This window comes from Arachis stenosperma, chromosome 6 (genome assembly GCF_014773155.1).
Source record: "Arachis stenosperma cultivar V10309 chromosome 6, arast.V10309.gnm1.PFL2, whole genome shotgun sequence".
NCBI classification, from domain to species: Eukaryota; Viridiplantae; Streptophyta; class Magnoliopsida; order Fabales; family Fabaceae; genus Arachis; species Arachis stenosperma.
Genome location: NC_080382.1, coordinates 118,800,165 through 118,827,425, shown reverse-complemented (window position 1 = coordinate 118,827,425; position 27,261 = coordinate 118,800,165). Strand labels below are relative to the sequence as shown.

Below are 27,261 nucleotides of genomic sequence, written 5' to 3'. Positions count from 1 at the left end.
CTTAGAAAAAAAACTGAAAACATGCTATAGAAACAAAATGAAAATGGAAAGAGTAGAAGTATGCGAATGCAGTGAACAAAAGAAAATGGAAGATGAGAAAAAAAACTCTTTTTTTTTTACCGACGCGTACGCGTCATGCGCGCTTACGCGTCGATGTGCATATTGGTTGAAGGACGCGTACACGCCAGGTGCGCGCACGCGTGCATCAAGTTAGGCCAGAGGCATAATGTCGGCCCAAGTCTGGCACAACTCTCGGGTAAAAGTACCAGGAGTGTGGATCGTGCAATCGACGCGCACGCGCAAAGTGTGCGTGCGCGTGCATTGCGAATTTAAGATCATGTGCGCGTACGCGCCAGGTGCGCGCACGCGTGCATAGACTTGTGCCTTAGGCCCAATGTTCGCACAGCGCAGGCCTAACTCTCGGGTTTTTGGCTGGGGTAGAATTTTTGCATCCACGCATACGCGTACAGTGCGCGTCCGCGTGGATGGTCGGAAAATGCTCAGGTGCGCGTACGCGTCATGTGCGCACACGCGTGGATGGTGTTCTGTTTTCCTCTCTTTTTTTTTTTTTCAAAAATTTTTGCTATGTTTTTGCACCAATCCAAGCATTCCAAACCTCCAAGCTACTACCAAAACACCCTAAAACCTTATTTAACATGTTAAAATGCTAATTAAACTCAACCAACTAATCTAAACATGAAATTAAACTAGTTCTACCAATATGTACAAAAGAGAAAATGAAAGGATTTTACCATGGTGGGGTGTCTCCCACCTAGCACTTTTGTTTATTGTCCTTAAGTTGGACTTATGGGGAGCTCCTCATCAAGGTGGCTTGTGCTTGTACTCATCTTGGAACTCCCACCAATACTTGGTTCTCCATTGTGCCCCTAGATTTCTTATGGATTGAGTCAAGTCTTGATGGAGTTCTTCACAAGCTTGGGGCTCCCAAAGTTGGTCTTCTTTTTGTAATCCGGGATCCCACACTTTGTTTTTACACCCGTCTTGAGGTTGATCATCATTATTAGTCCAACCGGGTGGTGAGTAGGGTGAATTCTCTATATAGTGGCCAACAATCCTCCTAGACCCATCTATTTGAGCACTACTCCAACCTTTATATCTCATGTTTGATGCATCAACCATAATGAGCCTTGATTTGCAACGCCCACCATAAAACCTTTTCCGCTTACGCTTCATCCCACAAAGCATCCTAAGTTGACCATCCGTTTCAAGCAAGCCATACTCAAGTGGGACAATAAAGCTAATAAAAATGAATTTTACCCACTCAAGTGAAGGATTAGATGACAACCTAGGCAAAGATGCTTCCAACGATCTTGACAAAGCATAACCAACCCTCGTTCTTCTATTTCTAGGGACTTCCACCTCTTCACAAGATTTCTCTAATTCAATCCTTTGTTCAACAACTTTATCTAAACCTTTTCCTTTACTCAAATCATAATAGGGAGGATGAGAAAAATTTACCTCCTTAACGCTTTCAAATCCAACCGGAGAAGGTTCTTCATGCTCAAAGGATTCTTCACCACTAAGACTTGATGCTTGATCTTCATCACCAAGGGAACTCAATTCTTTCTCTATCCCATCCAAGTCTTCATATGGAATATGCCTTGGAAGGTGTGCACTTTCCTCCCTAGCATCAATTTCAATCATCTTGGAGGGGTTTTCTTCAACTCTATGTTCCCATGGAGGCTCCACATCTCCTAAGTCTTCTACCACTTCTTCCTTGTCTTCAACAATTAAAGCTTCCTCCAATTGTTCCAATACAAAGCAACTTCCCTCATTTCCCACCAGAGTTTCCAATCTCTCCTTCATGTTATGTTCTTCATTTGATTCTCCACATGTAGCCGTGGGAGTTCCTTGAGTGTTCAAGCATTGGGAGGCTAGTTGATTTGTTACCGCATCCAAGGCGGCCATGAAATTTTGCACATCTCTTTGCATCTCTTCTTGCCCTTGAACAAGAACACCAAGGGTTTCATCCATTAGAGATTGGGGTGGTTGGAAGGATTCATCATTTTGGGGGAAGGGTTCATAATGGGAAGGTGATTCTTCTTGGTAGAGTTGTGGTGGTTCAATGTTTTCCATTCTTTCCACTTGTTGCACAACACACTCCATGGTTGCTTGAAATTGATCCAATGCTTCCTTGAGATGATCCCTTGACTCTTGTTCCTCTTGGATAATATGGTTAGGATCATGTGGCTCTTGGATCAATGGATATGAGTATTCTTCCATGGGAGGTTGTGGTGGAAAGTAGTATTCATCTTGTGGTTGAAAATTTTCGTATATTGGAGGTGGTTTATCTTGGTAATAATATGGAGGGGGTGGCTCTTGAAAAGGTTGATGTTGGGGTGGTGGTAGCCCTATGTGTGGTTCGTATGGCTCATATGGTTGTTGGTAGGATGGATATGGATTAGGGTCATATGAAGGTGGTTGGTGAAAAGAGGCTTGTGAGTATGGTTGAGAGTTATGTTGAGGAGGGGGTTCATAAGCATATGGTGGCAGCTCTTGAAAGTCACAAGGAGATTCACCATAGCCATTGGATTGATATGCATCAAAAAATGGCTCTTCTTCATAGTGCATTGGTGGAGGTTGTTGCCATGAAGATTGATCATATGCACATTGCTCCTCCCACCTTTGATTGTTCCATCCTTGATACACATCCTCATTGTAGCTCTCATCACCTACAACATCATTGTAATCACACTCATAGCCAAAATGAGAATTCATGGTAGCAAGAGAAAATAAGAAACAAAAAAAACTAATAAGAAATAATGAAACAAAATACTAAGACTAGCAAAAACTAACAAGCAATCTAAAAAGCAAGTTATTCACAATATTCACATATATACAATAACCAATAACATAACACCATTGCAATTCCCCGGCAACGGCGCCATTTTGATGATTGGATTTTTGACGGTTTAGAATTCACAAATGAATTCTCGTTGCAAGTATAGTCTCTAAACCAATCACTAATCCTTTCATACAAAAAGTTGTTTGTCACTAAAACAAACCCCTAAATTTATAAACCGAAGTATTCAAACCTCGGGTCGTTCTCCCTAGGAATTACAATAAAGTGTCTTGTTATTGGTTTGAGCTGTTTTTGGGTTTTGATAAGAGGCATGAAAGTAAATGGCAATAAAAATAAACTAACAACTATAAAAGGCTCTTGGCAAGGTATGAAAATTAGAAGTCCTATCCTAGTTATCCTTCTCAATTGTGATGAGAATTGTTCATTGCTACCACTTAGTTAACCCTTACTAGATAAAGGAAAGTCAAGTGGATGAATCAATTTGATTCCTCAAGTCCTAATCAACTCCTAAAGGAAAGACTAGTTTTAGAGGCATTCAAATCAATTAGCAACTTCTAATTATCAACCAACAAAGGAATTGGATAACTCAAGTGTCACTAATTACTCTACCTAGGCCAAGAGGAACAAAAGCTACACTAAAATCCAAGCAAGCATTTTATCAAACACTTGGTAGGCATAAAAGGAAAACATAGTAAATCAACAACAAGAGTGAAATCTAACAACAATTATTGAGAGGAATTAACAACAACAATCAAAAGGAACACAATTATTATGAATTACCTTTATTGAATTGAAAGAAAGTAGAAGGAACAATACTAGATCTACAACAAAATCTAAGAACAACATAAAGGGAATTACAACAAAAGAGTAGAGGAAGATGAATGTAATAACAAGGAAATAAGAGGATAGAAGTAGCAGAAAGCAAAGATTAAAACCTAGATCTAAGAACTAATCCTAATCCTAATCCTAATTCTAGAGAGAAGTGAGAGCTTCTCTCTCTAGAAACTAACTTCTAGAACTAAACTAAAACTAATTGGTAACTAACATGTGTTTCCCTCTTCACTCCTTGGGTTAAATAGCATCAGAAATGAGTTGGATTGGGCCCACAAGGCTTCTAAAATCGCTGGCCACGTGTTGCATTAAGTGGGTCATGTGCCACCATCGGTGCGTCCGCGTATCGTGCGCGTGCGCGCCCCTATGCGTGATGTAAATATGACAAATCTTATATCGTTTCGAAGCCCCGGATGTTAGCTTTCTAACCCAACTGGAACCGCATCATTTGGACCTCTGTAGCTCAAGTTATGGTCGTTTAAGTGCGAAGAGGTCGGCTTGACAGCTTTCCGGTTCTTTCATTTCTTCATGAGTTCTCCAACTTTTCATGCTTCTTTCTTCATTCCCTTGATCCAATCTTTGCCTCCTAAACCTTAAATCACTTAACAAACATATCAAGGCATCTAATGGAATCAAGGAGAATTAGATTTAGCTATTTTAAGACCTAAAAAGCATGTTTTCACTCTTAAGCACAATTAAAGGAGAAGTTATAAAACCATGCTATTTCAATGGATAAATGTGGGTAAAAGGTTATAAAATCCCTTAAAATCAATACAAGATAAACCGTCAAAACGGGGTTTGTCAACCTCCCCACACTTAAACCAAGCATGTCCTCATGCTTAAGCCAAGAGAGAAATAAGGGATATGACACTTATTCAAAGCAAAGAAACTATATGCATGCCACTAAATGCAAAATGATTCTACCTACTTGGTTAAAAATAAATCAATCTCCAAGACATACATGCACAAGTAGGGCTTAAGATCATATAACGATTCATGAGTCCTACCAATTTAAATATCAAAATGAAGTTCAAGTAGACTTGCAAGAAGAACGCTCATAAAAGCCGGGAATCAAAGAATTGAGCATCGAACCATCACCGGAAGTGTTTGCACTCTAGTCGCTCAAGTGTGTAGGGTCAATTCTCTCAATCAAGTCGCGTCTGGCTACTGGACCTCAGGCTGTGACTGTGGCTGTGGCTCCTCAGGAGGCTGTTGGACCTCTGGGACAACCTGTGTCTCTAGTGGTGCCTCCGGCTGAGCTGGCTCCTCTTCGTCAGATGCAGAAGAGTCGAGAAGAGGAGGCAGCTCAATGCCCATTGCTGAAAACGCCTGATCTACTCGGTCAAAGCGTCGCATGACGCGGCGCTCAGTACACTCCAGGAAGCAGAACAGACGTTGTACCAGAAGATATGTCGACTGGGGTGCTGGTGGTGGGACTAAAGGTACTGCTGGTGCTGATGGTCCTGCTACATTTGAAGAAGAAGGTGGTCTGGCTGGTGCTGCTCGTGCTCGAGCTCTAGATGCACGCCGAGATGGGGACTTCTCGTGCACCCACGTACCCCACGGAATAACATCCTCCTTGTCGTCGTCGTTTGGGGGTGGTGGTGTCACGTCGTCGTCCCTCCAAGGGGCACCGGCTAACTCAACCATCCTAGTGACCAACGTAGGAAATGGAAGTAGGCCACGGATGTGTGCTTGCCACATGTACCTCCTGATTAACCGGAGAAAATATACCTCATTCCCCTCCATGACACAGCCAATCAGGACGAGCATGTCCACCGGAATCTCAGAAAAGTGGGTAGTAGGCATGACATAGTGGGCGAATATCTGCTGCCAAGGCCTAGCCTCTCTAGATAAATGAGCAAATAGCATCCCCTTGGGCTTCTTGTTGTCCGAATCCATCACCCAAGGGGCTTCTGGTGTGGCAATTACCTCCCTCAAGGCATCATAATCAAAGGTCATACATTGCATTGCTATCTCTGCCTGCTCATAAGCATCTGTGGCACCAGTCTTAGGTAGGCAATGCAATGCATCCTCAATAGCAGCCTCACTAACCAGAATCTGACCGCCTCGTAGATAAACTGAATCAAGAGTCGCTTTGAAGAAGTTACAATAGAATTCCTTGACCCATGATGTGTTTATCCTTTTCAATTCTCTATCAACAAAGCCCAGGCCTTGTCCCTCAATGCGGGCCATCATGGAGTGCCTCAGGTCATCGGGAAGGGCCAATTTCTTCTCAATGTTCAGATTTTTCTTTTGATAGGTTGGGAAGCGGAGCTCACAGTACAAGTTAGGAAACTTAGCTGTGTTAGTGGGCTGAAGCTGTTGGTTCGCCTTATCCACTTCATTGAGTGGGTTTTTGGCATAGTGGGAATAAGGAGAAAGAGTAGGCGCTTGAGGTGTCTTCTTCTTCCTAGAGGTAACCTTGGCTTTTCCTTTATCAGCCATCCTGAAAAAAAAATAAAAATGACAGTATATAAACACTTAAACACGTAGAGGAAAGAAAGCAAGGAATGACACATTCAGAAAACAAGAGGACAGACATATAATCATGAAGTGAGTTAAGAAATTAGAATTCTTGGAATGCGAGAAATATGATTCAGAAATCAAACAAAGTCACAAACCAAAAATCCAAGCTATATTTGCACAATGCCTGTTCACTAAGCCTAATAAACGTCATACCAAAAGAATGGTAAAAGGGGTCAGTTTGAAAGTGAAAAGAAAAGTTAATTGGTTAATGAAATTAGAGGTTAGGAAACTGGTTCAAAAATTAGTAGTATGTCAATTATTGGCTCAATTAAGAGAAATACACAAAGTACAAAAAACAAGCATGTTCACATTCATGAGGAAAATGCAGTCATTGATGATGAAATATGAAATTTTGCATGAAAGCATGTAATATGAAAACAGTCATCAACAATTCCCTGGTCACTAGATGTGCAATGATTGGCATAAGGATGTGAGATATTCACTTTGAGTAACAAAAAGTAATTTGAAAATAGTTTGAATCAAAAGGGTTACACTAGTGAAAATTGCCAATCAATTGAGTGAACCTTAATGAAGAAAATCACAAATCAAAGTCAAATGATAGGTTTAGTAAAAATCAAAGTGCATTTGCTTGACTTGAAAAGTGAATGTACATGAAGGTTTAAATTGAAAACATAAGGGTGGGCAAGATACTAATTGTTACAGAAATCCGACAAAAAAGTTTCTTGGTCCAAACCTTTCAATACATATCGATGGGAATTGAGATACCCACGGAAATGCCACCGAGTAGCCTGAGAATTGAACTTGGTGAAATCAAGCAAAGCTGAATCAAAGAAGTTGCAAGTTCAATTCTAGGTTTAAGTTGAAGATAAAATATTTTCTAGAAAATTAGGCAGCATTCCGGCAGTAAATTGGACATTCCCGGATGGCATCAACCAGCAAAACAGTAGGATAATCCACTTACATGAAACAGAAACATCACAGTATACCAATATCACTTAGCAAAGCATGCAACATTCAAACAGATAAACACAAACGGAGCACTTATCAGGCCTAGAATCCTCTAACCACATCCTAACTACCTAACAGCACACATGTCTATCTAATCCTAATAATCAGAATCAACAACTAATCTACCTAAAATTAACATACAAAATTAATTAAATGGTAAAGAAAGAGAGCATCAGGGCAGGGTGGAACCTGGCAGAGCAGAAAGGAAATGGAATCGGAGACTAGAAATGAGGATGTACATGACTGCAGTGCCACCCTGGAATAGAGGTGGTGCAGTGATCCTCGTGGACGCAGAGACGATAGAGCGCAGAGCAGAGGCTGGCGCAGGGGACGTGGTAGCAGGAGAGAAGAGGAAAAGAGAGGAAGAGGGTGATTGGGTGAGAGTTAGTGACTGTGACGGCTTCACTGGCGACAATGGACGTCATGGTGGTGGTGGTTGGCTACGGGAGCGGTGAGAACAGAGGAGCAGTGAAAGAGGGCGGAGAGAGAGAAAAGGGGAGACAAGGGAAGAAGAGAGAGAGAGAGGGAGAAGGGACGGTGGCATGGCGGTGGTGTTCGACTCACCGGGCAGTTATGGCAGAAGGGGGGTGGTTATGGGAGAAGGAACGTTGGAGACGAAGGGGTTGAGGGGTGCGAGTGACTAGGGTTCTCGCGTCCCTAGGGGTAAATGTTTTTGAATCCACGCGCACGCGCACCGTGCGCGTTCGCGTGGGTGGACGAAATGAGGGATGGACGCGAAAGCGTCTTGTGCGCCTATGCATAGGTAGAAACGGGGAAGGGCGTAGATGCGCGACGTACGCGTCCGCGTGGGTTGTGACCTGGGCCAGAGGCACAAAGTTGGCCCAGAGTTGGCACAACTCTCAGGTCCTTGGCATGGATGCTGTAGCAGCGCATCGCTGCGTACGCGTCATGTGCGTGTGCATCGCTTTTTTTCTTTTTTCCTTTTTTTTGAAACACTAGAAACAGCTTAAAGATCCTCCTAACCTCCTTTATGACTCAAAACCAACCAAAAATACAAAAACCAAATATATTTTTAGAACTTTTGAGGATTTCTCAACAATTTGAGGAAACTTGCAAACCAAGCAAAAACTCAAATTCAAAGAATCATCCTTATTCAATGTATAAAGTGCATGAACAACATAGCAACCTAAACTAAATATGCGGAAAAGCAAAGAAACTACCTACAATGGCACTCAATTCATTTATTATATCTACAAGAGAATGGAAAGAGTTTACCATGGTGGGGTTTCTCCTACCAAACACTTTTAGTTTAAGTCCTTAAGTTGAACATTTGGGAAGCTCCTTGTCATGGCGGTTTATTCTTGAACTCATCTCGGAACTCCCACCAATGCTTGGTTCTCCATTGTGCTCCAAGATTTCCAATAAGTTTCACCAAGTCTTGATGGAGTCCTTGACAAGCTAAGAGTTCCCAAAATTGATCCTCATATATACTTGGATCCCAAATATTATTTTTGCACCCATCTTCAAGTTGATCATCATGATTCCATTAGGGTGGCAAGCACTTAGAATTCTCCTTAGTGCACCAAATTCTTTTTATAGACCCACACAATTTGGTTTTATGCCGACCATTACCATTCCACTTTGAGCATACTACCATCATAAACTTAGAGTGATGTTTCCAACCACTACACAACTTTCCTTTACTCTTAATTGCACAAAGAGCTCTAAGTTGACCATCATTTTCAATCAAGCCATACTCAAGTGAGAAGGTAAAGCTTAGGGATAAGAATTTTATCCACTTGAATGTTGTATGAGCGATGGTGACTTAGGAAGGGTGACCTCCCCACACTTAGCCAATGTGAGATTCGTTTCCTTGTGCTCTTCCTTGGTTTCCACCTCTTTCTTAGTCTCTACTCCAAGCTCCATGGAATAAGATTCAATTGTGGATAGGAAGTCATCAATGATTGCATCCCTCTCTTGGTCACTCTTCTCAAAATTTTCAACCATGATTTGCCTTGGAGATTGCATATCCTTCTCAATGTTAGTATCAAGAGGATTGGTCAAGGTGGACAAAAAATCGCTAACGATGAAATCCACTTCTTGATCAATTTCCATTAACTCGTTATCCACTTCCTTAATATTAAGAACCTCAACTTCCTCCTCTTGGTGCAATTCTTGCTTCAACTCCTCTTCTTCACCTTGGAGCTTTGAGTTTACTCCCTCACTAAGCTCTTTGATTGCTTCTCCACTTTTAACAATGGGAGTTTTTTTATCGCATAGGTTTAGGCGGAAGGAGACTATGTTGTGAATAGCTTCCGCCAAGGTGGCTATCTTGGCTTCTAGCTCCTTCAACTCCTTTTGGTTCTCTTCTTGCCCTTGGATGCAAGAGCGAATACATCCTTGGGGAGAATCATCCACAGAAGGTGGTGGGAGAAAAGAAGGTTCATTGTTTGGGATGGAAGCTTCATAATTGGAAGTCGGTTCATCTTGGTAAGGGTATGGAGGTGATTCTTAAGAGTCATTGTGTTGGAATGGTGGTGGTTCCGTATATGGTTCATAAGGTGGTTGGTATGGTGGATAAGGATTAGGGTCATGATGAGGTGTTTGGTGGTAGGGGGCTTGTGAGTATGGTTGTTCAAAATTAGGTTGAGGGGGTGGTTCATAGGCATGTGGTAGTGGTTGTTGACAACTACAATAAGGGTCACCACATCCATTGGATTGATATGCATTAGGATTGGAATTACACCCATAAGATACCAGAGAGTAGTCATGTTGGGGTGGCGCTTGAATGGTTTGGATAGAATAAAATGCCCTTTGGTCCTTGCGCATCTCCATGAGGAGAGTAGTCATATCTCCAAGCACTTTTGTCAAACTTGATTCAGAAGGGGGTTGTTGCCAAGAGGGTTGATCAATCCCTTGAGACTCTTCCCATCTTTGATTGTTCCATCTTTGATGCATGTCACCATTGTAGTTCCCATTCCCTACAACATAATTTGAGCCAAACTCATAGCCAAAGTGAGGATGAGAATTTATAATGGCAAATAAAAACAAAAGCTACAAAAAATAAGCAACAAAGTCCTGAACCTAACAAAAACTACCCAACAAGCAAAAGACAAACATATTCACAATAGCCAACAACATGGCACCATCGCAATCCCCGGCAACGGCGCCATTAATTTGAAAGAGCATTTTCGTATGGTTAGGAATTTCACATAAAATAATTTCGTTGGTAGTATAGTTCCCAACCAACTAACAATACTCAAATCAAATTAAATTTGGTTGTCACAAGTAACAAATCCCAAATAAGAATTAACCGGAGTATTTGAACTCCGGGTCATCCCACGAGGAATTGCAATGAAGTGTTCTATTATTGGCTATAAAGAACAAGGGGTTTGATTTTATATTTTGGCAATAAAATAAATGGCAAGAAAAGTAAATGAACAATTAACTAATAAAAGAAAGGAAAAATACTCTTGGCTAGACATAGGTAATTGAAATCACCATCCGTGTCTACAAACCATATATTGACAATTATGAGGAACCAAGCTCATTAAGTCTACCTCTAAGAGCTTTAAGTACGTAATATCTACTCCTGAGTTTGAGGTACGTCAAATGGCTTGATCAACACCAACCCATAAGTCCCAACCTATCTACTAATTAGATTAGTAGTGGGTTAGTGTCAATGGGTATCAAATTGATCACCAAGGGTTCTCAAATCACCAATTCATTGAGACCCAATGACTCAAGGTCACTCAATTCCCTTAGCCTAGGCCAAGAGTAAAGAAAACTACTCAAAAACTAGAGGAAATATTCTATCAAACAACTAGAGTGCAAGGAAAGTAAACATCACCAATTACAAGAATTAGCAAGATCTATAACCATCGTGAACAATAAATCAACAATATCAATGAAAATAAACATCAAAGAGAGCATGGAAACATAAATTGCATTAGAAGAAATCAAGATCCAACAAAGGTTCATCAACATAAAAGAGAGCAAAGTAAGAACTTAACAAGAGAAACTAGAGAATTAAGAAATTAGAATAAGAAATTGTGAAGGAAAGAAGATGAATTCAAGAGATTACACTTAGATCTAAGAGAATTTAACCTAATCCTAACCTAATTCTAGAAAGTAGAGGGAGCTTCTCTCTCTAGAAAATTAACTATAGGCTCATGTTGACTAACTAAGTGCTCCCCCTTTGTTCTAGCTTGAATTCTGCATGAAATAGCTTCAGGAACTGGTTGGCATTGGACCTGGGCAGCTCAGAAATTGCCCCCAGCGTTTTGCCTTTAAGTGAATCACGTGCGAGCATCGACGCGTATGCGTCATGTACGCGTCCGCGCCATTTGGCAATTTCTCTATCCACGCGTACGCGCTATGTACGCGTACACGTCGCCATGCGACGTCACTTCTGCGCGCGCACGTTTGGTACGCGTGCGCGTCCATTGATGCACTCCCAATCCTTGTTGTCTCATGTATTCTCCACTTTGTATGCTTTTCTCTTCACTTCTTTCATCCAATACTTGCCTTATGGACCTGAAATCACTAAAAAACACATCAAAGCGTCGAATGGAATTAAGGTGAATTAAAATCACTAATTTAAGGGTCTAAAAAGCATGTTTTTACATTTAAGCACAAATTGAGGGAGAATTATAAAACCATGCTATTTCATTGAATAAATGTGGGAAAAGGTGATAAAATCGCCTAAAATAAACACAAGATAAACCACGGAATCGGAGTTTAGTATCTGTCGCTAGCCAATGGGTTACTGCATGCACAAGGCGGGATTCGAACCCCTGATACTTGCTTATGTTTCCAATAATGTCATATCCGGTATCTATGTTTGTATGTGTCTGTGCTTCATCGAATTTTTGTAAATAAATTAAACAAAGTTGACCTAATAACTCATTAAACCAAAATTATTCTGACAAAATCACTCATATCATGTAGAATCTTGTTGCTATTTTTAGTTTTTTTTTTCAATATTTTTGTAAAAAAATATGTTTGTTTACCTTCAAGAAATACTTTTTGTATTTAGTGTAAAATATTTATGTGTTTTGATAAAAAAAATTCCACATTTAGAGTAAAAAAATTTATGTGCTTACATTAAACAAATTTGTGTTTTTCATGAAAGAAAACTTTGTGTCTTTTGTTTCTTTTTTTTAGTTTCCTTCTTCAATTTTTTTTTGTTTCTAATATGAAGAAAATGCAGGATAAATTACTTAAATAAATAAATTATAGATTGAAATTATTCAATTATAACTTTTTTTATAAAAAGCTTATATTTTGGTCATGTTTGGTTTCTATGTAATTTATTATAGGACACCAGGAATTAGCCATATGAACATAGTTCGCTTGAGAGTGTCAAGGATAATGAGAAAATACAGGAGCAGAATTAGGTAGAATATTAAGAAGGGGCCAAAAATTAATTTCATAATAAAATAAGACTAAAATAAAAATTTTAAAGGGGCTAAATTAAAATTTATATGTAATTTATATAAAGAAATTAAAATTTAAGGGGCCATTGCCCCTTCCTTACTATGAGGTTCCGCCTCTAAGAAAATAGATATTCAACATAATCTGCTAGAGGGAGAAGTGAATTATGAACAATGAGAAACTGTGAGAGATAGTGGTGAATTATGTGCATTTGGACAAAGATAAATCGTAAGTGACCGTCACAATTTACATTGATTTGCAATATGTGAAATAGAGGAGTAGTATGTCGAAGTATAAATTTGAACTTCTGCATTTTATCATAGTATTTCCATTAAGTATACTATACTTTAAAAAAAAAACAACCATTTGTACCCATGAATTTTATGAGAAGAAAACTAATGTTGTACCCATCAAAGATGGGTTTTGTACGTCAAAAGTACCCAAACCCTAAATTTTTGTTAATTTTTTAATAAAACTTCCAAATTACTCCTTGCACCCTTTATCTTCAACCTCAACTCCACCACCATCTCTTCTTCCCCAAATCTCAAACTTTCAAATCCCTCTGTTACCACCACTTTAACCATCTTTTCTATTTTCTGCTACTCCACTACTACCACCACCACTGCCACCATCTTTCCACGTCGACGATGATGAAGACAATGACAAGGCCTCTAGGCAATCCGCCTATTTCCATGCAACACTGCCACCTCCGACGACCCCCACCCCAAGTCCCGGGGTAGCCCCAGCGCCACCTTAAATTTGCGCACAGATTACCTCTCCCTCGGCGCTGTTGTTTTTGCTGCAATCCGCAAAGGCACCAACCATGTCTCACTTCAGAAGGTTAGGTCCACCACACAATAGCAACAGATACTCCTTTCTTATCCTCAGCATCACCTTCTGTACAATCGTCAATGAATCTTCCCTCTTTTCCACAAGTATGGCGACATCGTCGACATTTTCATTCCCAAGGACTGCTACACCGATGACTCCAGGGGCTTCGCACTTGTCCGCTACAAGTATGCCAACGAGGCCCAAAAGGTTGTCGAGCACCTCGACGGTAGGGTCATCGATGGCCGCAAAGTCACCATCCAATTCACCAAGTATGGTCCCAACGCCGAGCGCATCAACAAAGGTAGGATTGTCGAATCTGCTCCCAGATTTAAGCGCAGCCACAGTCCCAGGAGAAAGTATCATTTTGAATTTTGTTTTCGAGTGATATTTTTGGCTATGGTGTCGAATTCACGGTTTGGTTTGATGCTTGAATCGGATGTACGTATCATGACAATGATTACAAAGGGAAGGATTATAAGAGGAGGAGTAGCAAAGATGATGTCGATGATGATTATTATGATGATGTTAATATCGTCATGGTGGCGTTGGTGAAATAGCAGAGAGTAGAGAAGGTGGTTAAAGTGGTAGTAATAGAGGAATGTGAAAGTTTGAGATTTGGAGAAAAAAATACGATGGTGTTGAGGTTAAAAATAAAGGGTGGAGTAATTTGAAAATTTTATTAAAACTCAACAAAAATTTAGGATTTGAGTACTTTTATCGTACGGAACCTATCTTTGATGGGTACAACATTAGTTTCCTTCTTTGACGGATACTTTTTGTTAGGATTTGGTTGAATTAGTCCCACATTGCTTAGGATAGCAAATGAAGTGGGTGGCCTAGGCTATAAATATGAGGCTAAGTTCTCCATAATTTTTGCACCAGTTGGAAACACTCAAAGCTTGTATCTGACTTTTCTTTTCCTCTATACTCTTTGATTAGAGAGTATTGTGAGGTGTAGTTAAATATTTGCTTTGAGAGTGTGGGTGTACTGGGGTGTCGGTGTTAGAGAGAAAGAAGTCTATGTGTTGTAACAATTTTCACACAGTGATATTCTCTGGTTGTTATTTGACAACGGCCGTAGTTTTTTCTCCAATAATTGGAGTTTCCATGTTAAATTCTTGTGTTGTGATTGTGTCTATTTTATTTCTCTATCAAAAGTATTTTCTCAAGGGGGAATGGTGTCTTATTCCCAACAAGTGGTATCAGAGCTTCAATTCGGTGGGATTTATTCTTAGTATGCTCTGTGGTTGCAGCCTAGTCTGACCTTCCACATCAGAAAAGAATTTTGTCCTGTAGCTTGATGTTGATCTTTGGTTGCTGTTGTTATTGCTAGAAGGCAGTGTGACACTGTGAGAGTGCAGTTTGGAAAGGTTCTGGCTAAGAAAAGACCTGGTATTTAAGTGTGTCCATTGTGACCCACCTCTCTTTCCTAGGACCCTTCTTAGTGCACGATCTACAGTTGAGTTATACTATTCCAGTATACGGTTGCAACAATGTCAGGATATTCAAGTGCTGTGAAGCTTAAAATAGAGAAATTTGATGGAAGAATCAATTTTGGCTTGTGGCAAATACAAGTCAAGGATGTGTTGATACAATCAGGTTTGCACAAGGCGTTGAAGGAGAAGATCTCTGGTTGCTCTCTCTATGAGAGAAGATGATGTTCTCTAGAAGACAAGAAGTATCCTCATGGTATTGCCGCACTGCCATGGATAAGGATAAGTTGTGGCAATCGGGTCCACAATTGCACACGGGCATTAGTTGGCGTTGAGATGCAAGGTGTGTGGCAGAGTTATGTCGATGGCTGAAGAACTTCCAGGAAAAGCCAATTTGGAAGTTGCACCATGAATTTTTAGCAAGGTTTCGATCTGTACCAAGGCGAAATGCTTGGAGTGGTCTAATTCCAAGTGAGTATACTTTCATGGTGGAGTATGATAGTTCTCTGAACTATGATTGTCGGTATAGACAATGGCAGCAAAGAATTGTCGGTGTTGACTATGGAAGCTGAAGATGTGTGACTATTTCAATCAAGGTGGAGATTGTTAGGATTTGGTTGAATTAGTCCCACATTACTTAGGATAGCAAATGGAGTGGGTGGCCTAGGCTATAAATATGAGGCTAAGTTCTCCATAATTTTTGTACCAATCAAAAACACTTAAAACTTGTATCTAACTTTTCTTTTCCTCTATACTCTTTGATTAGAGAGTGTTGTGAGGTGTAGTTAAATATTTGCTTTAAGAGTGTGGATGTACTGGGGTGTCGGTGTTAGAGAGAAAGAAGTCTATGTGTTGTAACAATTTTCACATAGTGATATTCTCTGGTTGTCATTTGACAATGGCCGTGGTTTTTTCTCCAGTAATTGGAATTTCCACGTTAAATTCTTGTGTTGTGATTGTATCTATTTTATTTCTCTGTCAAAGGTGTTTTCTCAAGGGGAAATGGTGTCTTATTCCCAACACTTTTGTTGTTTGTAAAATTCATGAGTACAAATGATTGTTTTTTCCTTTATTTGGAGTATTGTATTTTATCATTGGTCCGGTGTCGTATAAAAAATTAAAATTAATGTGTCCACGTATTTTTTACGATGTCATGTCCCGTATCTATGTTTGTGTTCGTACTTCATAGAATTTTAGTAACTAAATCTAACTAAATTGGCCTAATAATTTATCATCCCAACCTTTCTTAACATGTTTGCTATTTCTAGTTCTTTCAATATGTTTGTATAGAAATGTGTTTGCTTATCTTTAAAAAATATTTTTGTGTCTAACGTAAAAGAATTCTGTGTTTAGGTTAAAAAAATTCTGTTTAGGTTAAAAAAAATCGGCATTTAACGCAAAAAAATTCTATACTAAATACATAAAAAACTTGTGTTTTTCATAAAAGAAAAAATTGTCTTTTATTTCTTAACCTTTTTTTTCCTTCTTCAATTTTTTGTTTTTATTTTTGTTTCTTAAATAAAGAAAATGCAGGTAAATTACTTAATTAAATAAATAAATTATATGTTAAATGATCTAGTTATAATTTTTCGAAAAACTTACATTTTAGTCTTAAATTTATTAAAAAACACCACAGATTAAAACATAGTCTGTTTGAGAATGCTAAATATTACAAGAAAATAGAAACTCAACATAATCTACAAAAGAGAAATAGATTTTGTATAATGAGAAACCATTGGAAGCAATCACAAATAGCATGCATTTGGAGAGGAATAAATTGTGAGAGACTATCACAATTTATGTAGATTTACAATATGTGAAATAAAAGATTAGTATGTTGGAGTATGAATTTAGACTACTTTTATCACAATATTTCATCAAATATATTATAGTTTAAAAAATTTTAGAATATTATATTTTATTATTAATAAAAAATTTTAATATTGTATTTAAACATATGAAAAAAGGGATAAGAATATGAGAAAAAAAAAAGAAAAAGTATAGATATACAACTTAACTTAAATAAGGCAACTTTTTAAATAACTCCAATTAATAAATATAAATTTTATTTTTTTAAAATTAAAATTTCATTCATCAATAATTAATCCAAATTTAAAAAACCAGGATTCATAACCGCGCCCCCATCACTCTTATGTGACTGAGCCCTCCTCCCTTCTCTCAAACGTGAACCCGAGTACCCCTCCCCCCGAACGCGAAAGGATTCATAATCGCGCCTCTACCATTCCATATTCATTATCCGTGATTTCGGTGAAACTATTTAGCCGTCCTCCACCCCCAAACGTGAACCCGAGCACCTCTCTCCCAGACGCAAACCACGACAAAACTCAGACCACCCGATCGTATATGCCACCTCAACCTTCCCTAAACACATGTCTTGACGCAACCAGAAGTAAATCTCGACACCATTCATTAAAAGACACATTCACGAGACACATCCAACACGAGATACCTCCATTAGAATACATGACCCACACAAAGACACACTAACAAAACACATCTGCATCAGAAGACAATTCCACAGAAGCCACATCCAATAGACACATGCAAAAAAGACACTTCTGTTAAAAGACATGACCCACATAAGACACGTCTAAAAATGACACCTCCGGTATATTCAGGGGTAGCTTCATGGCGCGACAGGGAGTAGTTCGAGATGGCGTGCGTGGAGGCAGAGCACGAGAGGCGTAGTCGCGTTGTCCAGCGGAGAGGGGGATGCGAGTTCATTGGAGCTCCGACGGAGACCTGCAGTAGTAGTCGCAGAATGGGATGACCTTCCGAGTCTTGCGGTTGCTCGCAGACGGAACGGCGGGTGACGCTGACTGGGGTTGACACCGGCAACGATGACATGTAACAATAGTAGCGCACTGGGGTGTCCTTCTAAGACATGCGGTTGTTCGCGGATGGCACGGGGGACGGCACTGACTGGGTTGATGCTGGAGAAGAAAATGCGTCTAAAGAAGGAGGGTTAGGAGGAGGTGCCATTGGGTTTGTGGGATGAGCCTCAATTGCAACGATGAAAGTTAGGGCTAATTAGATTTACTATAAGTAATTGGGGTTAATTTGAGTTACTATGGTTAATTGAGGATGTGGCTTTTCTGATAAAATGGACTTTGGGGTCAGCCCAATAAGAGTTGGTTGACCTCTTTTAGTTACCTAATAGTAGGAGTGGAAATAAGCTAGGCCAGGCCAGGCTTTACTCTTAACAGGCCTGGCCTGTTATGTAGTTAATTGGCTTGGGCTTGGCCTGCAGCCTGTTATAGGCTTTTTTCAAAGTATTAAGCCTGGCCTGTAGCCTGTTAAAAGGCCTGATAATTTTTTTTATAAAAATAAAAATATAATTTTAAAAATTTTTTTTAATAAAAATATTTATAAGTAATATATCATATTTAATATTTACAAGAATTTTTAAACTTTAAAGTATTTAAAATATACAAAAATATTTATAATAAAATATAATAAATTTAAAATATCTGATAATTATAATAATAATAAAAAATAATTTATATATTTAATTATGTTTTAACAGGTCTGACAGGCCAATAAAGCTAATTAGCGAGTTTGAGCCTGACCTATTAACATATTAAGACTTTTACAAAGGCCTGAGCCTGTGCCTATTTTACAACAGGCCAGGCCAGACCAGGCCAAATACAAGCCAGATTGCAGGCTTCTGACAGATCGCCTGACCTATTTCCATCCCTACCTAGCGGAACTCAAAAAGGCAGGAGATTCTGATAACCGGACCGGACGGGTCGGTCGGATTCATTCAACCGCAAATTAGTAATATTAACGGTCTGGTGTCTGGTCAAGTATGTAAAACAGTTGATTAGAAAACCATTGAACCGGCCGGTCGAACCGAACCGGATCCCGGCCGGTTTACACAAAAACCGAAGCTCCGTCGTTTCTTTCTCCATTTCTCCCTTCCTTTCTTTCATTCAGAAGGAAATCACAGAAACTCAGCCAAAAAACCCTAGCACTGTAAGCCTACACCACCGCCGCAAGGAGTGGCATACTGCCGCCGTCGGTCGCACTCAAATTTTGCCGGCCGTCCGTCCGTCAAGTTAGCTTCCCTCGTGCTCCAAGTCTTCAACCCCTGTTCGCTGTCACCGATCGCAGCTGCTTCCGCGAGCTCGGCGTCCGTCGTCTTTGTCTGCTCAGCCACGCTTCCGCCGCCGTTTGTTTGTCGTTCGCGTTCGCGTCCTAGTTCAGCCGTCGTCTTCGTTTGCGTTCTTCGCCGTTCACGTTTGCTCGGCGTTCACCGTTCGCGTTCCCACGCCGTTCACCGTTCGCGTTCCCTCGCCGTTCACCGTTCGAGTTCGCATTCGCGTTTGTCAGGAAGCCACGTTGCTCTGCTTCAAACTCTGCGACCAACCCACGCGTCGAACTGCTCCCTTTTGTCGCCGTCGTGAGTTTCCTAAACCCGCCACCAGACAATACACTCACACAACACCAATACTCTGCTCAAACTCTGCAACTTCTGATTTCTATTACAATAAGTAACTATTTGACAGGGTAGTGGTTTGGATTTTTTTCATAGACTGAATGAAAGTATACAATAGTTGTGTTCTCTTCTCTATCACATTGATATTAAGCTTTGAATTCTCTTATTTCGTTCTAATTTTACTGCACTCAACATGTTTGATGAAATGCTTTAACCATATTTCTGGTTGGTTTTATAATTTCTAGCTTTTAGAAACGTAGTAAGTTGATTGCATGTGAAATTAGAATTATTGGATCTTAGTAATTAGGAAATTTTACCTGCACAAATAGCATCTTTGCAGAAAACATATTAGCATGATGATTTCACTTGCATTAGTGTTCTTCTGGTAAATTTTAACTGTTATTGTGAACTTGTTAATTTGCTAATTGTTCTTGTGTTGTTGTTCTGTTGTTCTTCTGTTAATTTTAATTTTTTTTGTTTTTGTTGTGATTTTCTGTTCTTGAACTTATTAAGTTGATAATTTGTTAAATTGTTGGGCTGCTGTTGTTTTAATTTGCTAAATTATTAGGTTGCCGCGGTTTAATTTGTTGGATTTTCTATTTAGGTCTTGTTCTTGTTTATTTGCTAAATTGTTGTCGTGTATTTATTGTTGTCTTTGAGATTATTGCTGGATATTGGTGATCATTGATTTATTATATGCTTCATGTTTTCATTGTTTTCTTTTTCTGAAGGAACAAAAATTCTATTTTCATTGTTTTGTTGATTGTTTGTTTTGTTTCAGAAATCAATTTTTTGTGATCAATGCTCAAACTCTAAATGCTGTTCTGCTGGTTTTGCTGTGTTTGTTTTGTTTCAGAAATCAATTTTTTTGTTATCAATGCTCAAACTCTGAATGTTGTTCTGTTTTGTTTTAAGGCTGTGTTTGGAAGAGGTGATTGATTTCTGAGTGTTGTTTTGTTTTTGTTTTTGTTTTAAGGCTGTGTGTTGTGTTCAATTTTCATTTTGTAGGAAATTCTGAGGTATGTAAAAATTAAGAAGGAAGACTATTTCAACGGTATTACTCTGTTGATTCTACAAGCTTGAACATAGAATTGAAGAGAGAAACTCTTTATTATTTCATCATTGGCTTATTTTTGGCATTGCATATCATTGTAGTTTGTTTACTCATAGAATTAGTTGTTTATGATCCCCTTTTGAAGTAAAAAAATGCAGTAGAAGAGTGTTTAGAACCAGTTGCTTTATTCATTGAATTTTTATAGAATCAGGTGTTTATTATAACGGTTTTTCGGTTGAATCAAGATTGAACTGGTTGAACCAATAAATCAGGAAACCAATAACTAGAACAATTCAATGACCGGTCTGATTTTCAGAACCTTAAGGAGAAGATGTACAAAACACAAAAACTGATAGCATACAGGTGATTTTGATTATAAATATTATTTAGACAAGTTACTCAGCATTTATAAAAACATTTACCAAATACAATAACTAAACACACTGATGACGACTGTAGGAGTTTGCCTTCGAAAATTTCCTACTGAAAGATCCCGACTCCAATGCATATTGCATAGTTAAAGCCTAAAGCCTAAAACTTAGAACAAATTAAAGAAACCTAACCAAAAAAACTAAAACAAAAAAGCAACCATCCATAATAAGATCCATCATACATTCACATTCACAAATTAAAATCCTCGGCTTTGGACATGGTGGATAGTCTGGAAGGCTTGATTTGACGAGAGGCATTGTAATGAGAACCACCCTGGGATCGGCTTGCGCTGTATAACAAAATTGTTCTTCATCGTAAACTCATCAATAGTTCCTTTCTTCAACATTGAGTTCTTGATGGCAGTTTTAAGAAGTAGCATGTTGTTGTTAGTGTGCGATGGTTGTAATGTTCTTACTGATGGTATCAAAGACGGTGTTATTATTTTATGCCGTTGAGGAGGGTTAGTGTTAAGATTAGGAATAGGATTAAGATAAAGATTAAGATTAAGGTTAGAATGAAGATTTCAATGATAATTGTAGTTGTAAGCTAAATGTGCTTTGAATATTTTACATTCTTGAAGATGTGTGATGGTCATCAGCACCTATTGTTAAAGAGTTAAGAGGGGAAATTGGTAGGTTGGTATAATGCTTAATGGAACACAAGAAAAAACGACAACTACCTTTGAATTCATTCTTCTCTTATTCATACCCCTTTGACAACGATGTTATTTAGAATTTATGAGAATGCATGTATATATATATATATTGTAAAAGAGATAATTTTTTATCTTTTGATTCAAATTGTTTAGACTTTAGATAATAATAAATCTTTGTATCCGATTTTTATGATACTAGTTTTAAGAAGATGATATAATGCTTTTGAGTAGATTTTTAATTTCTAGTTATCTAATCATCACAAAATTGGTTAATTAAAAAAAGATATTGCTAGTTACATATGTTTTGTTAGTTAACATTATTACAAAGTTTTTAATTTGATTTTAAAGTCATTTGATGAGATTTAAGATAAGATAAGATCGTCTAATTGTATGTTCAAATTATTAATTCTTACTGGTGTTTAAATTTAAGGCTAATAAAAATTACTGAAAGTATCAGTTTAACAATTTTGTATATATGTATGCGGCTGCTTGTTTTATCATCTTTTGATTTGGTCATTTAACAATATTGAATGATTAAACTGAATTTGAATATCTTTAATAAAATCATATTTTGATTTGGATTGGATTGTGTTAACTTTTATATTTAGTATTCGACTTTTGTAAGATTTCTCTCTAGAAGGTACACGTTTTTATATTTTCTGATTACTGAAGGGATTATTTTTCTGGGACGTCGTTTTTTATAAAAAAAATTACAGAACCATTGATACGACACCGTTTTACCCTTTTCTATCTCCCTCTTACAGTATCAGCGAAAGCTTTCCTCTGGGTTCCTAATTGAAAACCCTAACCCTCATCACCAATTGCGAAAATCGTTCCTGCAAAATGGCAATTGCACGCACTGGAGTCTACGTGGATGACTATTTGGAGTGTAAGAACCTTGTTTGCCCTACCATTTTTTCTCCTAATTTCCTATTCTTATGTGAATTGTAATTTTTGAATTTTGCCGCTGAAATTCTCCATTTCCTATAGATGCTAGCACTTTGCCCGCTGAGCTTCAGAGGCTTCTCAATACTGTGCGAGAACTTGATGAACGATCCCAATGTAAAATCTTTTTCCTCAAAACTTTTATTTGATTTAATTGTTAGTATGTCATTCTTATGTTTACATGTTTGATTCCATTAATGACATTTAATATGTTTATATTGCCTTGCTATTTGTTAAAGTAAAAAATTTCTTTGTTATTTTTATTCACGTTTTGTTTGTCTTTTGATGGAAGCTATGATAAACCAGACTAGGCAGCAGACAAAGGTGTGTATGGGGATCTCATCACATGGCTCTAAGAAGGGTAACCATGTCAGTGGCCATCATTATAATAACAATCATCATGCAAATGAGGAAGACGAGGCTGCGATTGAGAAATTACGAAAGGAAATCGAGGCCAATCAGGATAATGCATTGAACCTATGTACTGAGAAAGTTTTGTTGGCACGGCAAGCATATGACTTGGTGAGAATTTTTCTGTCTATCTTTATTTCTTTAGAATTTGGAAAGAAGGGTTTAGTGTGAAGCACTTATCAACAAATGTGTGATTTTTCCCTTATCATCGATATTTGAAGGGTTATTGCCATTGGATGGAATGCTTGAAAATGATCAATGAAGTTTACTCTTGTCATAACCATTATGCTAGGGCATTAGATAGGTGAACACTTACATACATATATACACATACATAACTTATAAGTGAGGAGGATCGATTGATGCCAGAAGTAGAATTCTTAAGTTACTGTCAATCCTCAACCTTCAATTAAATAAAAATGATCTTGATTAACTCACTTATTCTCTTTTGTCTCTCTTACATGACTGTCCGTCTTATGCATTTTTGGTTCCCCTTTCACATATTTTATTTATGAATTTAGTTTGGATGCACCGTCAGTGTAAAGTAGTTTTACACGTGCATCCAATTACGTAATGCCGCATCAGTAAAAATAACTATCTTTCACATTGACTGCGTGAATAGTCATCTAAGAGAACGGATGTTATTGCATGACTCTGTAAAACGTTTTACACTGTCAGTGCATCAAAATTAAACTCTTTATTTATTCCCTTTCTTACATAAAAATAACGATTCAACATCCACTTGACTCTTATGTGGATTAATAATGGTACAAGTTTGAATAAAGATTCACAATTCAACCAAGTATTATTATGATACTGAATTACCGGGTATGCTGCTTTTCAGAAACCAGATATTGTATTGTATCATATATATATATATATATATATATATATATATATATATATGGCATCAAAAGAAAAGAGAATGAACTCCTTACCAGAATAAGAACAGAACATATCATCTATGTCTAGAATCTAGATGATATTCGAATAGCCACTTAAAGCAAATAAATTTGAAAAGTATTGATTCTGTATGATTAACACCTAGTCAACACTAAGAGGTTTCTCACTTCCTGTGAGTCATCATAGAAAAGAGGTTTACATGTGCTATTCTGTACTCAAGGGCTACTAAAATCACTTGCACTACACAAAAATCTTATACCATTATCACATTCAGCAGAGAGAATATATTTTCAGAGTTACTTCTGATTCTCCTTTTTTACAAGAAGCTTCATTTATGAAGAAGGAGCATATTGCTCTGGATGCTCCGTTTCAGCAATATTGCATGATAATGGATTATTTCAACAAAAAATAGCCCTTTTAACTTTAATAATCTGGCTGGTGATGATACCTTTAAGGTTTAAGATTTTCCAAAAGAATTCCTTATGCTTTTCTCGTCTGCTTTTATAAGTAGTTATCTTATATAACATGCTGGACATTAAAAAGATTTCTATTTTTATTCGCTTCTGTATGTTACTGTACTTATTTTGAATATGCAACATGGCCTTTGGATGATAGCTATAAGCCTATAACACATTAAGCTTTGTGCTGGATGGCATAGTGAAGCTCTGGAAGTTGGAACCATCATGACGTGCATTTTACTTAATTTACAAGATCATGTGGATATCTTTATTTCCTTTTATTCTCTCTCTCTCTCTCTCTCTCTCTCTCTCTCATGTGAATAAGCAACACCATACAACTACATTTACCAGTTTGAATCTTCTGTATTTTCTTCAGATAGATAGTCATGTCAAACGTCTTGATGAGGATTTAAACAACTTTGCTGAAGACCTCAAGCAAGGTAAACTAATATTTTTTTCTTTCTGACTTATTTTGAGTGATGCATAGATAATTCATCCAAGGATAGTTACAAATAGTCATGTCTACATGCATGGTTTGTAATAGGACACAGCAATGTCATTTGTTCAGTGTAACCAATCCCACTTTGTAGAATAAGGCTTTGTTGTTGTTTTCTGTTATTGATGAGTACAGGCAGTAGGTCTCGCTGCTATATTAATTTCAGTTAAAAATTTCAGTTTATAGTATCAAAAGTAAGACTGCAATGTATGTATTTAAAATGGAAGTAGGTATGCCTTAATTGATGCTACAAAGCACCTTACCTAAAAGCAAGTAATTCATCTAATGTTCGAAACAGTGGCAGTCAATTATGCCAATTATAATTATATTTCTGGTAAGAGAGTTTGGGAGAAAGTACATAGTTTTATGTTTTTGGATCTGTATAAAGTAATATGTAATGCACTAGCGAGAGACACTAAAAAGCACGGGAATAATTGTTTTGCAATTCAGGAGACTTTCTAAAAACTGATAAAAATGTGTTACTTTACTTATTTTTGTACATAATGAAGTTGTGATCTAGCAAATTTTCTTTTTTCCCCCCTTTCACATTTAACTTTATCAGAGGGGAAAATACCACCGGATGAACCAGCAATTCTTCCCCCATTGCCTATAGTCCCTAAACCTGAAAAACGCAAGCCTTTATATGTAACACCACAGTCAAAGAGGCTTGATTACAGGGATAGAGACTGGGATCGGGAGCATGATAGAGACTTTGAGCTAATGCCTCCACCAGGTAGCCATAAGAAGGAGTATGTAACTCCTATGGAGATGGATACACCTATTGATCCAAATGAGCCAACATACTGTGTTTGTCATCAGGTTCTAATTTGTTGTTCCTAATATATCTTGTTATCTGCTCAAGATGTTCTGCTAAGAAACTGAGGCAATTTGGTTCTCTGATTTTTTAGGTGTCTTTTGGTGACATGATTGCTTGTGACAACGAAAATGTAAGTTCATTTTGCTTTGCTCTCTCTTGCTCTATGTTTTGCTTTGCCTCTTTCTTTTTCTTTGGAGAAATCGGGTTTCCCCAAATATCCACATTTAATATAATGGTTCTTGTTGCTGCTTTGTTTTCTATTTAGAAATTTCATGGCTTCTTTTGTAGGCTAGATGAATAGCAACACTATGGCATAATTATTTACGAGATATTGTCATATTATTGTCGATAAGTAAACATAAAAATGTGGTACCTCAGCGAAGGAGACGGCTGAGGAAGAGAGGTGAGGGTAGAGGTTGTGACAAAGAGGATAGAGAGGGAGTGTGGTGGAGGTAGAAAGGCGGAGGAAGGGGTGGCAAGGCAGAGGCAGCTAAAGGGAGGAGGAGGAGGAGCAGGGAGGAATGAGAAGGGTTGAGGAAGAGGCAATATGTTGGTAAAGGTGAGGGACTGAGGGTAGAGGTGGGATTTAAAAAACTTTTAAGGACAAGACTATAACAAAAAGCTGTTTTTTATGTCTCTGTGTCTTAACCTTTTATAAGAACACAAAATACATCTTAACGAATAAGCGGTGGACATTTGCCACTATGTCCATGTTTCCAGTGTACATGGACACTAACCAAACAGTACCGAAAAGATTACTTTTGTTAAGACTTTTTTTTCCCTTCTCCACCGTTTGTTTATTTGTTAATTATCACTCTGAGAATGTTTGCAAATAGTTCAATAGCTATTTCAAAAGAATGATAGTAAAGCTGCTGCCTGTATACATGCTGCATTGGATGATGGATGGATATATGAACATAAAGTAAATTTAAGAAGTCAGCGTATAGGAGAGTTCTTAAAATCCTATATGAATATAAACCTCTGATTAGATGTTCAGTCCATGTTTGTAGCTAGAATGTGTAGCTTTTCCCTGAAAGATAAATGATGCAGATTCGCACACGACTGTGAAAGCTCTAACAATAATAATCCAAATGTCTGTTTTTCTTGATAGTGCCAAGGAGGAGAATGGTTCCACTATTCATGTGTCGGCTTAACTCAAGAGACAAGGTTCAAGGGTAAATGGTATTGTCCAACCTGCAGATTACTACCACAATGCCAATGATAAAAGTTTGCTCTTATCAAACTGCATTCTTAAATAGTCAATTGATTCTTCAATGAATCTCCACTTCATGAATGCATAATTCTTTTAAGATATGTTGTGATTAATGGGGTTAGTGTTTGTTGCTAATCCCCTTAAACCCATATTAACCCTCTTCCCCCATCCTACTCAGACACGTGGGGTTTGAATTATATTTGTCTTCTAGTATATTGCTTGGCCATTTTATTTTAGGCAGAGTCCAACTTGTCTCTGTCATGCTATGTAGTATTATTGTATTGTATAAAAGTCCTCTAGAACTTGGGATACGTGAGTGATTCTTTCTAGATTTGAATTTTGGGGTATGTGAAATGCTGAAATATAGTCCTGAATAACTGTTACAAGATATATAAATATGGGGCAAAATTCAATTTTTTGCACATGATGTTTCATTGTTTTGTTGGAAGGACGTCTAATTGGCATATTAATGCCTCCTACCTAACAGTCTTTTTGTTTGCATGCATAATAGATAGTTGAATAAATTTTAGGTAATCTTTGAATTATGATGCCATGATGGTATGGTACATCTATTTATTCCTTGTTCCTTTGTATTTTAATTTTG

General features: G+C 37.9%; 1 protein-coding gene across 4 annotated transcripts; it reads left to right on the top strand.

Moving 5' to 3' along the window:
- Nucleotides 1-18,766: 18,766 nt before the first annotated feature.
- On the top strand, nucleotides 18,767-27,079 carry LOC130935631 (PHD finger protein ING2). Of its 4 annotated transcripts, none has more exons than XM_057865465.1 (9): nucleotides 18,767-19,237; nucleotides 20,282-20,327; nucleotides 22,179-22,303; nucleotides 22,405-22,476; nucleotides 22,666-22,881; nucleotides 24,508-24,571; nucleotides 25,190-25,446; nucleotides 25,536-25,574; nucleotides 26,556-27,079. In XM_057865465.1, exons 3-9 carry the CDS (start codon nucleotides 22,289-22,291, stop codon nucleotides 26,664-26,666), a joined length of 774 nt encoding a protein of 257 aa, XP_057721448.1. In that variant the 5' UTR covers nucleotides 18,767-19,237; nucleotides 20,282-20,327; nucleotides 22,179-22,288; the 3' UTR covers nucleotides 26,667-27,079. The 4 variants fall into 4 exon arrangements, with proteins under 4 accessions (XP_057721448.1, XP_057721446.1, XP_057721447.1 ...); XM_057865463.1 differs by having other exon boundaries at nucleotides 22,652-22,881; XM_057865464.1 differs by lacking the exon at nucleotides 20,282-20,327.
- The last annotated feature ends 182 nt before the right edge of the window (nucleotides 27,080-27,261 follow it).

Excerpts from the sequence above, each read along its gene's own strand:
- LOC130935631 (XM_057865462.1), top strand. The coding sequence starts at position 22,258 with ATGGCAATTGCACGCACTGGAGTCTACGTGGATGACTATTTGGAGT. Across the intron at positions 22,882-24,507 it reads CACGGCAAGCATATGACTTG|ATAGATAGTCATGTCAAACG; the intron begins GTGAGAATTTTT and ends TATTTTCTTCAG. Across the intron at positions 24,572-25,189 it reads TGCTGAAGACCTCAAGCAAG|AGGGGAAAATACCACCGGAT; the intron begins GTAAACTAATAT and ends TAACTTTATCAG.